Here is a 16,567-nt window from a genome sequence, read left to right as displayed (position 1 = left end):
AGGAATTAGGGGCCAAAAAGGGACCCAAATAAGCATTTTTCTTGGTTTTCGCACCATAACTTTAGTATAAGTAAATAGAAATCTATGAAATTTAAACACAAGGTTTATGACCATAAAAGGAAGGTTGGTATTGATTTTGGGAGTTTTGGTCCCAACAGAATAAGGGGCCCAAAGGGTCCAAAATTAAACTTTGTTTGATTTCATCAAAATTGAATAATTGGGGTTTCGATATGCCGAATCTAACTGTCATGACTGTGTATGTAGATTTTTAACTTTTGGTCCCGTTTTCAAATTGGTCTACATTAAGGTCCAAAGGGTCCAAAATTAAACTTAGTTTGATTTTGACAAAAAATGAATCAGGTAGGTTCTTTGATATGCTGAATCTAAAAATGTACTTAGATTCTTGATTATTGGCCCAGTTTTCAAGTTGGTCCAAATCGGGGTCCAAAATTAAACTTTGTTTGATTTTATCAAAAATTGAATAAATGGGGTTCTTTGATATACCAAATCTAACTGTGTATGCAGATTCTTCATTTTTGGTCCTGTTTTCAAATTGGTCTACACTAAAGTCCAAAGGGTCCAAAATTAAACTTAGTCTGATTTTAACAAAAATTGAAAACTTGGGGTTCTTTGATATGCTGAATCCAAAAATGTACTTAGATTTTTTATTATGGGCCCAGTTTTCAAGTTGGTCCAAATCAGGATCTAAAATTATTATATTAAGTATTGTGCAATAGCAAGTCTTTTCAATTGCACAGTATTGCGCAATGGCAAGAAATATCTAATTGCACAATATTGTGAAATAGCAATTTTTTTTTTAATTAGAGTTATCTTTCTTTGTCCAGAATAGTAAGCAAGAAATATCTAATTGCAAAATATTGTGCAATAGCAAGATTTTTTTTAATTGGAGTTATCTTTCTTTGTCCAGAATCAACTTAAATCTTTGTTATATACAATATACAATGTATATTCACTTTTTACTACCAACTTATAAATTAAAATAATCTTTACAATTCAGTGATAACAAGCAGTTTTTTTTACATCTTAATATTTTATGATGTATTTAAATGAGTAGTTATTGTTGCAAACTCCATTAGAAATTTTAATTGAGATTAGTTTTGGAATAAGGGAAAGGGGGATGTGATTAAAAAAATTGGGTTCAATTTTTCTCATTTGAAATTTCATAAATAAAAAAGAAAATTTCTTCAAACATTTTTTTGAGAGGATTAATATTCAACAGCATAGTGAATTGCTCTAAGAGAAAACAAAAATTTTAAGTTCATTAGAACACATTCATTCTGTGTCAGAAACCTATTCTGTGTCAACTATTTAATCACAATCCAAATTTAGAGCTGAATCCAGCTTGAATGTTGTGTCCATACTTGCCCCAACCGTTCAGGGTTCAACCTCTGCGGTCGTATAAAGCTACGCCCTGCGGAGCATCTGGTTATGCAAGTATTGTCAGAAAATTCTTGAAATATAAGTATTGAAAATTCTTCTGCTGTTTTTTCAGGTTGTTGTGACTTGTCTGTTTGACACATTCCCTGTTTCCTCCATTTTCTATTCTACTGAAATAATCTGTTATATAAAAATAAGAAAATGTGGTATGTTTGCTAATGAGACCACTCTCGGACAGAGACCAAATGATGCAGATGGATTTCGAATAAGAGCTGTGCATTGATTGACTCAATCCAAGCAGACTAGTTTACTTTATAAAATTGTTATTTTCATAATTTAACCACCAAAGACAATTGATACAACATTGAACAATTAGTGAGATCAAAGATATAAAAGTTAATCCTAACACATGTTTGGTATTTGGTTTTGATATAGTATAGTTGCATGATAAATATGATACACTGCACAATGGTAATCAGATGACCTGGAATTGTGCTGTTATAGTCTACATGTAATTTTCTAGGGAGGAATTATAGGGGGGAAATTATTAAACAATTTTTTGCAAGAGTTTATTGATAGTTTACTAACTTATGTTTACCTACAATTAAGATTAGTGTTAACATGATGTTACTCAGTTTTATAACTTAACCAGATCTTTATGTTTTTCAGAGAGATGTCTTTAAAACCAAGAAAAGTAGACTTTGATACAACATGGTGTGTACTCCTGGAGACGGTCAAGAGTGTAATTACCTGTGCTAAGGTTAACAGAACCACATGGAATGACAGATTTTCATATCCTTTTGTTATTTTTGGTCAATTTGAAACATTGAAATAAGGTCATGACTGAAAAAAGGTGAGAGTTCATGTATGGTTTTCTATTTGACCCTACTTGATGAACTTATATACATGTAATTATATATAAGGTAGAACAAAATCTTAAGAGTATTTTTCATATATATAATCCATATATTCTGAGAAGTCCGATTGCTTGTTATTTTGAAACGATAAAACTCCCTAAATACTTTCTAACTGACTTTTGAATTGTTAAATTTATACTGTTTTGAGTTGTATATGACTCCTTAACAATATATACAGATGTCTATGCATTGTGTGTAGCATGTCCAGAACCACTTAGTGACAGACTTTATGTAGAAACAAAACAATTCTTAGAAAACCATGTACAAGAACTTTATCAGGTATGTAGTCAAAAGATAAGGGGTCAATCTGTTGCTTTAACAACCAATTCATCTTAATTTGAAATTAAATGAAAACCTAAATTACCTGAAAATAAGTTATAGCAGTTAGATGATGACCAACCTCAAATCTGGCTTGAACCAAAATTTTGAGAAGCCAAATATATAAGACTTTAACTATTAGAATCTTAGGTCATAAACAGAACAGAATTCATAATTTCATCTCTCGCATACAACCGACAAAAATGGGAAATTTTGACTGAATTATGTAATCTTGCAAATAAACAATCCTTAGAAAAGTACTGATTCCATGAAAGGTACCTATTTTGATTTCATTAATCATAACATCATATAAACATTCTTTTAACAGCTTGTGTATATATTAATTGTAATGTACAAATATTTCTCTTTCAGAATGTTATTCAACATGGTGATGAGAGTTATTTAAGCCAATACCATAAATACTGGGAGGAGTATAGTAGAGGCTCAAGTTTCCTAAATCTTTTGTATGGGTAAGTTACTCTGACTTATTGAGGTTCAACTGTATATAAATAGAAAATTTATATTTAAATTATGATTCACACACCAATTTTCCATAAGTTAGATCAAATACACACTTTGATGATAGCTATATTTATGGTCTCTGTGCATGTACAAATGTACTAGAAAATCTTGAGCTATCAGATGCTTCCATTAAGATTTTGAATTACCTTTGGAAATGTGCATTTATTGCAGATATTCTTCCATATTCTGCATTTTTTGTGTGGAAGTGAGAATCAACATTTATCAAAGTAATACTGGTTGATTTTTTTAAGATTTTTTGTTTATTCATTAGAGAAATTGTATTGCCGCCCCAGATAATTCCATTGATGGTCAATACTCAACTAAAAGGTTGCCTTGTCTTAATGATATAGCAACAATGCATTTCAAGTATAGTTTCATTTATTCTTAATTATCATTTGTGTTTACATATTATTCATTTTACTTGAATTTCATTGTAGATATTTGAATACTACATTTATAAAGAAACAGAAATATAGTGAAGCAGATCTCAGTTATGGAGGATTCTCTGTAGAGTCAGCTGATCAGAAATTAGAAATAGGAGAGGTAGGTTCTGATTGGTGGGTTCTCTGTAGAGTCAGCTGATCAGAAATTAGAAATAGGAAAGGTAGGTTCTGATTGGTGGGTTCTCTGTGGAGTCAGCTGATCAGAAATTAGAAATAGGAGAGGTAGGTTTTGATTGGTGGGTTCTCTGTGGAGTCAGCTGATCAGAAATAAGAAATAGGAGAGGTAGGTTCTGATTGGTGGGTTCTCTGTAGAGTCAGCTGATCAGAAATAAGAAATAGGAGAGGTAGGTTCTGATTAGTGGGTTCTCTGTGGAGTCAGCTGATCAGAAATTAGAAATAGGAGAGGTAGGTTCTGATTGGTGGGTTCTCTGTGGAGTCAGCTGATCGGAAGTTAGAAATAAGAGAGGTAGGTTCTGATTGGTGGGTTCTCTGTGGAGTCAGCTGATCAGAAATAAGAAATATGAGAGGTAGGTTCTGATTGGTGGGTTCTCTGTGGAGTCAGCTGATCAGAAATTAGAAATAGGAGAGGTAGGTTCTGATTGGTGGGTTCTCTGTGGAGTCAGCTGATCAGAAGTTAGAAATAGGAGAGGTAGGTTCTATTTGGTGGGTTCTCTGTGGAGTCAGCTGATCAGAAATAAGTAATAGGAGAGGTAGGTTCTGATTGGTGGGTTCTCTGTGGAGTCAGCTGATCAGAAGCTAGAAATAGGAGAGGTAGGTTCTGATTGGTGGGTTCTCTGTGGAGTCAGCTGATCAGAAATAAGAAATAGGAGAGGTAGGTTCTGATTGGTGGGTTCTATGTGGAGTCAGCTGATCAGAAATAAGAAATAGGAGAGGTAGGTTCTGATTGGTGGGGTCTCTGTGGAGTCAGCTGATCAGAAATTAAAAATAGGAGAGGTAGGTTCTGATTAGAGGTTAGACTTTTTAGATTTGATAGTTATAGTAAAAAGATTAGAATTGCATAACATCAAATTAAATTATATAGAGTAATTTTGAGTTCTAATTTATAAATGAGGTACACCAGTTGATCTGAGGTCCATCAATATAAATTATTTTGTTCAACAATCTTTTCTTACTGTGATTTAATAACAACTTATAAAAGTTTTGTGACATTAAAAATGTACGGGAAAAGGCATGAATGAAAAAGTTGGCTATATAACATTTAGTTTAAACGTATATATATAAAAATGATCAGATTCTTTAAACTTTATTATAGACTTTTCAAAAGTGTTAAAAATGTGGAGAAAAGAAGTTGAAATTATAAAATAATAAGTTGTGTCTTGCCTATTTCAGCTTGCCCTAGATACCTGGAAAAGATTTATGGTGGAACCTCTTAAGGATCCAATAGTAAAACTTTTGTTAGCAGATATTAAAAATGACAGAATGAGCAGTACTGTTCATCAAACAGTACTTCATGGTGTTATAAATTCATTTGTCAATGTGGAGGAATATAAAAAGAAACATCCATTACAACTTTACGAAGAAGTGTTTGAAGCTCCATTCAAGTTAGAAACTGGAGATTTTTACAGAGTAGAGGCAGCTAAACTCAAAGATGAATGCAACTGCTCAGAATTCATGGAAAAGGTTAAATTTAATTAATGTTCATTTCTGCAACTTTTAGACAAATTCATTTTTGTATAAATTATTTACTAATCTTTTTAAAAATCAATCATTGAGGGAAGGGTTGTTGTTCATTATGTGAAATTGTTGGTGTTGTTATTTTGAAGCTTATATTATAATTTTGCAACTTAAAATTAACATTTAGTGTGAAACTTCAATCCAGTTACTGAGTTAAATATGAAATATAATCCTGGTGTTAAAAACATGCAAGCAATATAAAAAGTAAATGATAATAACCATCTTGCTGATAAATTTTCAGGTTATAATAAAATTAGACAATGAAGATTTTAGGAGTAGGAAATTTTTACATCCCAGCTCGTACAGCAAAGTAACACATGAATGTCAACAGAGAATGGTAGCTGATCATCTACAGTTCTTACATGGAGAGTGCAGAGAAATGGTCAGGGTAGAAAAAAGAAAAGGTTAGTATACTTTCTAAAATAAAAAAAATGGCTTTGCTTGTAATACCACACATAACAGATTAAAAATTAAAAAAAACCCATAAATTTCTACCACTGTAATTATCCATGTTTTATATGGTGCATTGTGTAACAATACCAAATTCTGCACAAAGTTTAGCATCATTTTTCAACATTTTTTTCATTATTAAATTTAAAACTATTTTTATGTCAAGATAGACACAGAATTAAAAAAATGAACAAAGCAGATCTTTCAGTCTTTCTGTTTCTCTAAAAAAGGAAATTGGAAGGAAATAAAATCACCTTCTAATTTCCTATTCCTAAAAAGTTCGTTTTTTATGTGATGTTTGATTAAGTGTTATAAGTGAATATATAATAATTTTACTTGACAGATTTATCAAACATGTACCAATTGTTAAAACCAATACATGGAGGTCTTGGTGTACTGATACAGGAGATTGAAACACATATCAAAAACACAGGCTTAGAGGCTGTTAAAAATCTCAAGGGAGATAATGTAAGTATAATGATTAGTGTCAACAACTCTGGATGATATAATGACGTTAGCACAAAGGCTTGGAGTTTGTATCAGTAACACACATAAGGTTTTTGTAAAATAATCTAAGACAATGTCATTTCACACAGCATAGGAGGCACTTTAATACAAATAGAGAATAGAAAAACAGGATTTTTTTAAAAATAGTATAAGTACCATCTTGTCAAAAATCTCTGGGAAGTTGATCAGGAATCTCACAATATTATGGGCTGTCTAAGCCTCAATCTTCAAAAATAGGATACAGATGTTTTTAAAGCAATTGCTTTTATGCTATCGCGTATGGCCATCTTTGTGACCCAGATCAGAGACTCTGCCCATATCAAGCCATAGTATTTTGTTAAACAGGCTCCTGGTCTGTCATTCTTTAACACCTATGTATGTTTTCTAATGCAATACATAGCTTGAAACTTTAAAAAAACGTTAGTGGATATAAGAAGTTTCAGAATATGTTTTTGTAGATGTATTTTTGTATTTAAAGGGTCAACCGTTTGACTATCAAATAACATAGAAGTCCGAGTGAAAAAAAGTACATTTTTATAACTGCGATTCTGTTTTCCGCCGTTCGTACGATGTTTCAACAAAATATGGATTCATTTCAGTTGTTGATTTAGTATTGAAAATTTAACTGAATTAACTCCTATTAAATACGGTTTCATATGTTTAATTTGTGTTTCTTTAAGAGTTCAGGTGCTCTTGTTCATTCATAAAATTATCGTTCATTCATACATTTATCGTAAAATCAAAATCACTACACAGGTTAATGCGTAGTGTCAAATGATTACCTGTAATCTAAAAATAGACAAACTTTGTTTGCGCAAATAATTTAGCGGAACGAAAACCCTTGTTGAAAACACATAACAATTAGTTCGTTTTCCTTTTCTGTCAAACTCCTTAATATTTATCGATCACCTTACTAATGAAATGGACCCGTCCAAACGTAGTAGATGCCAAGTCGGTCCAGATGAAGAGATATTTCAATTTGGAATTTTCTAGTTACATAGATTGAAAAAAGTACGTCTTTTTAAATATCATGATCAAAACTGGGAATGCATAACAAATGTCAGATGAAACCATTATCCTCGTCTTTTCAGTGAACAAGTCTACTACGTTTGTTGACACTCGACAGTCCACCGTGTTAGCAATTTTATTTCACATGTTTTCGAAATATTGAAGATCATTTTTCGCAATGTTTCCTGAAAATTGATAAATGTCAAAGCAACGTAGAGCTGTTTGTTCTTGTCCGTATAATAAAATTGAGAATGGAAATGGGGAATGTGTCAAAGAGATTACAACCCGACCATAGAAAAACATACAACAGCAGAAGGTCACCAACAGGTCTTCAATGCAGCGAAAAATTCCCGCACCTAGAGGCGTCCTTCAACTGGCCCTAAACAATACATCAGTGATAACGATTTAATGTCATGTTTGTCTGTGATGACCCCCCCCCCCCCCTCTTTTCGGGATTGCATGAGAATTATAGTTATCTCGTACCCACATGCACTTGTTTCTATCCATAGGAAGGTCGGCTATCCATATAAAACTATTTTGGATAGAAACAAGTGCCTGTGCTCATACCGCATCAGAAGGACATACATGTATATCAACTGAGCAATAATGTTTGGAACTTAGTTTTAAAAATGATGACAAAGTACCATTATGAAAATATTTTTATTAAGCTGAAATATATATTTATTCTTTACATGTTTATGTCTTGTAAGATATTTTATTTCCTTCCCGTTTTTTAACATTTGCGTCTGGAAAGTTGAAATGTTTTAACTTAATCATTTGTGTTAATGGTTAAATATACTGATCGACTTTAGAAACGCAACACTAGATTATTTTTGTGTGTTTTCTTAATGAATGTGTCCCCGTCAAAAGCGATGACTGCATGTTACAAACGCCAAAATAATTGTCAGAAAGGTCAACAAATTCTGTATGACATGTTTTGGGTTCTGTTTTACACCTTCTGGTTTTGCATTTGTTCAACCTATAAATTAGTTTTGGCAATTATGCGGTTGGAACTTGAGGGCTTTTAAGGTTTTTCTTCAGTCGATTCTTTGGCAATTTAGTTGATGGGAAACATTTATGGAATGAATCTGTACTCAATGGCACTCGGCAATTTGATTAGCAGTTGACGTTGTGGCCGTTAACATGTCTGGCAAATGACGTTGCGTAATCAAAGTCTGTTGACGTTTCATTGTCACTAAACGTTTATCTGTTCATTGATGGCCAGCAACAAATCTTGTCTACTTGTATCGTTGTCGGAAGGACAGTAAGACGAGTTTCTGAAGTCATACAGTATGGTTGCAGCACGTTTATGTTTTAATGTTTGCAGTATTCTTAAGGGGTAATTCAGTTTTTTGTTTCTCAGTCTTGGCAAAATGGAGATGCAACATTTTTAAACTGGTTTAAGTGAGGCAAAGGATTGAAAGAACTGTTTTACAAAGCAATACAATTGAAACAATCTTTCATGGGTCCAAAATTTCGCTTTAAGAAATTCGTGCGACTTCAAAAATTCGGTATGTTCAATAACCACAGGTTAGTCAGATTTTGATTTTTTGTACAGAGAAAGATGTATGATAAGCATGCAAAGTAGTTATAAGAAAATCAAACAAGATTTGGTAAAAAAAATCAACAAAATGAGTGTTGCGTTTCTAAAGTCGTTCAGTATATAAATTAATAATGAAAATTGTTAAAATTAAATCAATAAAGGAAATTATTGCCAAGTTACAAACACTACCAGGGGATAATCCATGATGATTTCTTTTTGAGTTATATGTTTCAGCACATGTATATTTGACCCCAACTTTAGCCTGGTAAACGTGTTGTCTCCTTGTGAAATATAAAACATATTAAAAATGACTTTCTGCTAAAGTCTTTTATTTATATAAAGTTAAAACCTTCTTACTTCTAACTAGACAACACTCATGTCAGGTTTAATTATTATATATATGTGGATGAAAAATAAAAGTCCCCAAACATTAACATGACAGCAATTGCTTTTACAGCCTTTAAGTCTTTGATTATCATATGTCAAGCTCTTTTTTGCTCTGAATATAAAATAGAGGTAAATAAAGTCATTTAGGGGCTATCAAAATAATGCCATCAACACCAAGTTTCAAGTTCTCAAAATAACAAAAAATATTTAAATCATTAAGATATAACAAAGGACAACTAATAATGAGGTTCCTGTCTTTGTACAGCACATGAACATCATCTTAACAAAACTCCACTGTAGAATACCCTTTTTTGATTGCTAAAACATGGAGATTCAGTCTATTTGTCCTGATAAGGGAATTTCACTCTATTTCTAGTTAATCTGAAAATTTATGATAAATCTGAATAATTTTAAACCTCCTTTTATTGTACATATATATGTTACTTAGTCTTGACCAAGCAAAATAAGCATGCTATATAAAATATATATTGAAAGGTTTTATTTTACAGATACCTGGACAATTCGTAGAGTCAATCTTAGAAGTCCATGGTAAATATACAGAGCTGATCAAAGTTGTCTTTCATGCAGACCAACAATTTGTTGGGGCTTTAGATAAGGTATAAACCTGTGTGTTACAATCTCTTTCAATTATATTACTGTAAATTCAGAAATTATTGCGAGGTTTTTATTTATGTGAATAATGCCACTGGCTGAGTATCGCAATAATAAGAACGCAATTCTGAAATCTGATACACATCTCTGTATGCAGATGTTTCTGAAATCTCAATAACTATTCTGGCATTTTTGTCAATTTTCTCTGAAATCGCAATGTTAAATGCACACAATAGTTTCTGATTTTTCAGTATATAGAAATAAGAAGATGTGTTATGATTGCCAATGAGACAACTCTCCACAAGAGACCAAATGACACGGAAATTAAAAAGTATGTGTCACGATACAGCCTTGAAAAATTTGAACCATAGCCATCACCTGGCAGCCAACAGTCCTCTGTTAAGGAGTAAAATATCCTCGGAAACCACTTGTTGAATTGAAAGAAGATTTTTCCTACTAATTTTAAAGGTTATTGGTAGACATCCCCACCAACATAGTAGTAGCTATAAATAGAACTAAGGGTTAATCAGTTTTTCTGGTTGTATGTTATTTGTTTCTCTGTACATATGGCTGATATTTAGTTTATAAATGCGTAAAAACGAAAAAGCAGGATAGTTAGGCTATCAGCAAGAAAACTAATAGTTTGAACTAAGAAAAAAAGGGTATTTAAGTAACTGGGTTAATGGATAATTGTTGAAATGGGAGCCATGTGTGTCTGACACATAACTTACTTATTTTGTTATTGTATTTTCAGGCTTGTGCTGCTGCTATTAATTATAAACAGAATCCAAGACATGGTTGTAAATCCCCAGAGTTGGTAAGATGTTGATATATTAAATAATCTGCTATTTTAAAACAACATACGTTTAATTAGTGTAGAAAGAAACATCTTTGGAGATATATTTCAATAAGGTTAATGCTATGATAAACAGGGAATGTATGATTGTTTTGAAAAAAGTCTGTTCAACTGGTTATGTATTATCTAGGTTTTAGAGTTGACAGGCACACATTTATATTTATTTTTTTGTCCAGTTGTAAGTCATGAGACTTTTGTATATTAAAATCTAAATTGATGGTAGATGATCAGAATCTAAATGTGCACATTCCTTTTGACTAGAAGAGAAGCTCTGCACTAATTTTGAATTGATATTTTGATAAAAAAAACATTATTTTGTCATTTCTTCATTGAAATATAGACACCTGAAATTAAAATTAAAGCAAAAATTATTTCATTGGTAGTATTGTATAAAATGCTTCTCAACCGAGAATGCAACATTTAGAACAAATATTGGGGATTTATATATGCCCGTCAAAATTTTGACAGGACATATTATGGTATACAAATGACTGTCTGTCTGTTCGTCTGTCTGTCCAGCGTAAACATGTTGCACCACAACTTGAGAACGACTTATCCAAATTTCATGAAACTTAACAAAGTTGTTTCTTATGATGGTCAAACGATCTATACTTTTTGGTGAAAATATGATTTCAACGTTTTGAGTTACGGGACTTTGTAACTAAAACAGAGTTGTGTTTTTTTTCACATGTTGTGCCATATCTCAGAAACTACTTATGATTATTGCATAAAACTTCACACACAAGGCTACGGGCGTATCATGCGCTCGTGGCTCAGCTGTTTTTTTGTAGTTCGAATACTATGACAACTCTTCCTATAGACAGTTATTTTGAGAGCTAGCACATTTTAACTCTGCATGACAGTCTAGCTCCAAGCAGGGTTAATTCATATTAGTACCTTGCTATCATCTTCAATTTGGCCAGTAGGCATATTTTTGATTTATGTGAATTGAATTTTATAATTCTTTTTGTTACAGCTTTCAAGATACTGTGATAATTTACTAAAGAAAAGTTCTAAAGGTATATCAGAGAATGAATTAGATGACAAACTAGCCAACTGTATAACTGTGTTCAAATATCTGGATGATAAAGATGTTTTCCAAAGGGTAAGAGTTACATTTACTTAATTCAAATAAGATTACAACATAGATGCTTAAGAGAACAGCATTATTCAAATACTTGAATGAATGCTATCTTTCAATTTATCTAAGATTTATATCTTATAGATCCCTGATAATAATAGTCATATAAAATGGAAACGGATTAGATATTGAATGATCATTTATATAGTTCAATAACTCTCAAATTTACACATGCTTTTCATTTTTTGCAAAAATATTGTTATTGCAATATCATCCCAATATGTGAGATTTTGCAATGATGAAAAAGTATGTTAAACCCTATACTATTAATTTAACTTACTTTTGATACAAAAAATAATCAGATTTTCCTGCGCATTTTAAAGTTATTTACAAAACATGCACCTGAATGTTGTGGTTACTTTATTTTCTGGTTTGAATTGTTTCAGTTTTATTCTAAGATGTTGGTCAAACGTTATTTTCTTATTTGAATTGTTTCAGTTTTATTCTAAGATGTTGACCAAACGTTATTTTATTGTTTGAATTGTTTCAGTTTTATTCTAAGATGTTGGTCAAACGTTATTTTCTTATTTGAATTGTTTCAGTTTTATTCTAAAATGTTGACCAAACATTATTAAGATGTTGACCAAACGTTATTTTCTTATTTGAATTGTTTCAGTTTTATTCTAAGATGTTGACCAAACGTTATTTTCTTATTTGAAATGTTTCAGTTTTATTCTAAGATGTTGACCAAACGTTATTTTCTTATTTGAATTGTATCAGTTTTATTCTAAGATGTTGACCAAACGTTATTTTCTTATTTGAATTGTTTCCGTTTTATTCTAAGATGTTGACCAAACGTTATTTTCTTATTTGAATTGTATCAGTTTTATTCTAAGATGTTGGCCAAACGTTATTTTCTTATTTGAATTGTTTCAGTTTTATTCTAAGATGTTGACCAAACGTTATTTTCTTATTTGAATTGTTTCCGTTTTATTCTAAGATGTTGACCAAACGTTATTTTCTTATTTGAATTGTTTCAGTTTTATTCTAAGATGTTGGTCAAACGTTATTTTCTTATTTGAATTGTTTCAGTTTTATTCTAAGATGTTGACCAAACGTTATTTTCTTATTTGAATTGTTTCAGTTTTATTCTAAGATGTTGACCAAACGTTATTTTCTTATTTGAATTGTTTCAGTTTTATTCTAAGATGTTGACCAAACGTTATTTTCTTATTTGAATTGTTTCAGTTTTATTCTAAGATGTTGACCAAACGTTATTTTCTTATTTGAAATGTTTCAGTTTTATTCTAAGATGTTGACCAAACGTTATTTTCTTATTTGAATTGTATCAGTTTTATTCTAAGATGTTGACCAAACGTTATTTTCTTATTTGAATTGTTTCCGTTTTATTCTAAGATGTTGACCAAACGTTATTTTCTTATTTGAATTGTATCAGTTTTATTCTAAGATGTTGGCCAAACGTTATTTTCTTATTTGAATTGTTTCAGTTTTATTCTAAGATGTTGACCAAACGTTATTTTCTTATTTGAATTGTTTCCGTTTTATTCTAAGATGTTGACCAAACGTTATTTTCTTATTTGAATTGTTTCCGTTTTATTCTAAGATGTTGGTCAAACGTTATTTTCTTATTTGAATTGTTTCAGTTTTATTCTAAGATGTTGACCAAACGTTATTTTCTTATTTGAATTGTTTCAGTTTTATTCTAAGATGTTGACCAAACGTTATTTTCTTATTTGAATTGTTTCAGTTTTATTCTAAGATGTTGACCAAACGTTATTTTCTTATTTGAATTGTTTCAGTTTTATTCTAAGATGTTGACCAAACGTTATTTTCTTATTTGAATTGTTTCAGTTTTATTCTAAGATGTTGGTCAAACGTTATTTTCTTAATTGAATTGTTTCAGTTTTATTCTAAGATGTTGACCAAACGTTATTTTCTTATTTGAATTGTTTCAGTTTTATTCTAAGATGTTGACCAAACGTTATTTTCTTATTTGAATTGTTTCAGTTTTATTCTAAGATGTTGACCAAACGTTATTTTCTTATTTGAATTGTTTCAGTTTTATTCTAAGATGTTGACCAAACGTTATTTTCTTATTTGAATTGTATCAGTTTTATTCTAAGATGTTGACCAAACGTTATTTTCTTATTTGAATTGTTTCCGTTTTATTCTAAGATGTTGACCAAACGTTATTTTCTTATTTGAATTGTATCAGTTTTATTCTAAGATGTTGGCCAAACGTTATTTTCTTATTTGAATTGTTTCAGTTTTATTCTAAGATGTTGACCAAACGTTATTTTCTTATTTGAATTGTTTCCGTTTTATTCTAAGATGTTGACCAAACGTTATTTTCTTATTTGAATTGTTTCCGTTTTATTCTAAGATGTTGGTCAAACGTTATTTTCTTATTTGAATTGTTTCAGTTTTATTCTAAGATGTTGACCAAACGTTATTTTCTTATTTGAATTGTTTCAGTTTTATTCTAAGATGTTGACCAAACGTTATTTTCTTATTTGAATTGTTTCAGTTTTATTCTAAGATGTTGACCAAACGTTATTTTCTTATTTGAATTGTTTCAGTTTTATTCTAAGATGTTGGTCAAACGTTATTTTCTTAATTGAATTGTTTCAGTTTTATTCTAAGATGTTGACCAAACGTTATTTTCTTATTTGAATTGTTTCAGTTTTATTCTAAGATGTTGACCAAACGTTATTTTCTTATTTGAATTGTTTCAGTTTTATTCTAAGATGTTGACCAAACGTTATTTTCTTATTTGAATTGTTTCAGTTTTATTCTAAGATGTTGACCAAACGTTATTTTCTTATTTGAATTGTTTCAGTTTTATTCTAAGATGTTGACCAAACGTTTTTTTCTTATTTGAATTGTTTCAGTTTTATTCTAAGATGTTGACCAAACGTTATTTTCTTATTTGAATTGTTTCAGTTTTATTCTAAGATGTTGGCCAAACGTTATTTTCTTATTTGAATTGTTTCAGTTTTATTCTAAGATGTTGACCAAACGTTATTTTCTTATTTGAATTGTTTCAGTTTTATTCTAAGATGTTGACCAAACGTTATTTTCTTATTTGAATTGTTTCAGTTTTATTCTAAGATGTTGGTCAAACGTTATTTTCTTATTTGAATTGTTTCCGTTTTATTCTAAGATGTTGACCAAACGTTATTTTCTTATTTGAATTATTTCAGTTTTATTCTAAGATGTTGACCAAACATTATTAAGATGTTGACCAAATGTTATTTTCTTATTTGAATTGTATCAGTTTTATTCTAAGATGTTGACCAAACGTTATTTTCTTATTTGAAATGTTTCAGTTTTATTCTAAGATGTTGACCAAACGTTATTTTCTTATTTGAATTGTTTCAGTTTTATTCTAAGATGTTGGTCAAACGTTATTTTCTTATTTGAATTGTTTCAGTTTTATTCTAAGATGTTGACCAAACGTTATTTTCTTATTTGAATTGTTTCAGTTTTATTCTAAGATGTTGGTCAAACGTTATTTTCTTATTTGAAATGTTTCAGTTTTATTCTAAGATGTTGACCAAACGTTATTTTCTTATTTGAATTGTTTCAGTTTTATTCTAAGATGTTGACCAAACGTTATTTTCTTATTTGAATTGTATCAGTTTTATTCTAAGATGTTGACCAAACGTTATTTTCTTATTTGAAATGTTTCAGTTTTATTCTAAGATGTTGACCAAACGTTATTTTCTTATTTGAATTGTTTCAGTTTTATTCTAAGATGTTGGTCAAACGTTATTTTCTTATTTGAATTGTATCAGTTTTATTAACCGGATTTTTGTGACAAAAATGTCGGTTATTGATTTGGGGATGTACGGCGGGCGGGCGGCCGGGCAGTCGGGCGGGCGGGCGGGCGGGCGGGCAGGCGGGCAGGCGGCAATCAAATGTTGTCCGTGCATTAACTCATGAACCGTTCAATCAAAGCTTTTAGAATTTTAATATGTTGTTACTGACAACTAAATGAAGGTCAAGTTCAATAATGGCGATTTTGACTTTTACCGTTCAGGAGTTATGGTTCTTGAAAGATTGAAAAATGAAGTTTCCAGTCGTGTCCGTGCATTTACGCATGAACTGTTCTACTAAAGCTTCCCAAATTTTAATATGTTGTTACTGATGACAAAATGGAGGTCATGTTTAATAATGACGATTTTGACTTTTACCGTTCAGGAGTTATGGTTCTTGAAAGATTGAAAAATGGAGTTTCCAGTCGTGTCCGTGCATTTACGCATGAACTGTTCTACCAAAGCTTCCCAAATTTTAATATGTTGTTACTGATGACAAAATAGAGGTCAAGTTCAATAAAGACGATTTTGACTTTTACCGTTCAGGAGTTATGGTTCTTGAAAGATTGAAAAATGGAGTTTCCAGTCGTGTCCGTGCATTTACGCATGAACTGTTCTACCAAAGCTTCCCAAATTTTAATATGTTGTTACTGATGGCAAAATAGAGGTCAAGTTCAATAATGACGATTTTGACTTTTACCGTTCAGGAGTTATGGTTCTTGAAAGATTGTAAAATGGCGTTTCCATTCACGTTGTTGCATTTACTCATGAACCATTCAATCTAAGCTTTTCAAATTTTAATATGTTGATACTGATGACAAAATGGAGGTCAAATTTGATATTGACGATTTTCACTTTCACCATTCATCAGTAATGGTTCTTGTGATATTGCCAGGACACAAATAAATATTAATAAATCCGGTTTGCTGTCGTTGTGACAGCCTCTTGTTCTAAGATGTTGACCAAACATTATTTTCTTATTTGAATTGTT

At 30.9% G+C, this 16,567-nt stretch overlaps 1 protein-coding gene across 2 annotated transcripts in view; it reads left to right on the top strand.

The window, feature by feature from the left end:
• Positions 1 to 16,567, top strand: part of LOC139513285 (cullin-2-like) — a 34,010-nt gene that overhangs the window by 3,321 nt on the left and 14,122 nt on the right. The window contains exons 2-11 of one of the 2 annotated variants that reach the window (XM_071301648.1): positions 2,068 to 2,191; positions 2,493 to 2,594; positions 3,006 to 3,103; positions 3,593 to 3,698; positions 4,949 to 5,239; positions 5,535 to 5,697; positions 6,087 to 6,211; positions 9,698 to 9,805; positions 10,555 to 10,617; positions 11,633 to 11,761. In XM_071301648.1, coding sequence (XP_071157749.1) covers positions 2,072 to 2,191; positions 2,493 to 2,594; positions 3,006 to 3,103; positions 3,593 to 3,698; positions 4,949 to 5,239; positions 5,535 to 5,697; positions 6,087 to 6,211; positions 9,698 to 9,805; positions 10,555 to 10,617; positions 11,633 to 11,761 — 1,305 coding nt within the window. In that variant the 5' untranslated portion in view covers positions 2,068 to 2,071. The remainder of the gene's footprint in view (positions 1 to 2,067; positions 2,192 to 2,492; positions 2,595 to 3,005; positions 3,104 to 3,592; positions 3,699 to 4,948; positions 5,240 to 5,534; positions 5,698 to 6,086; positions 6,212 to 9,697; positions 9,806 to 10,554; positions 10,618 to 11,632; positions 11,762 to 16,567) is intronic. The other variant, XM_071301649.1, reaches the window with a different exon arrangement.

Source organism: Mytilus edulis, chromosome 2 (genome assembly GCF_963676685.1).
Source record: "Mytilus edulis chromosome 2, xbMytEdul2.2, whole genome shotgun sequence".
Classification (NCBI taxonomy): Eukaryota; Metazoa; Mollusca; class Bivalvia; order Mytilida; family Mytilidae; genus Mytilus; species Mytilus edulis.
Note: the sequence above shows the minus strand (reverse complement) of the source record. Positions and strands in the feature narration are given on the sequence as shown.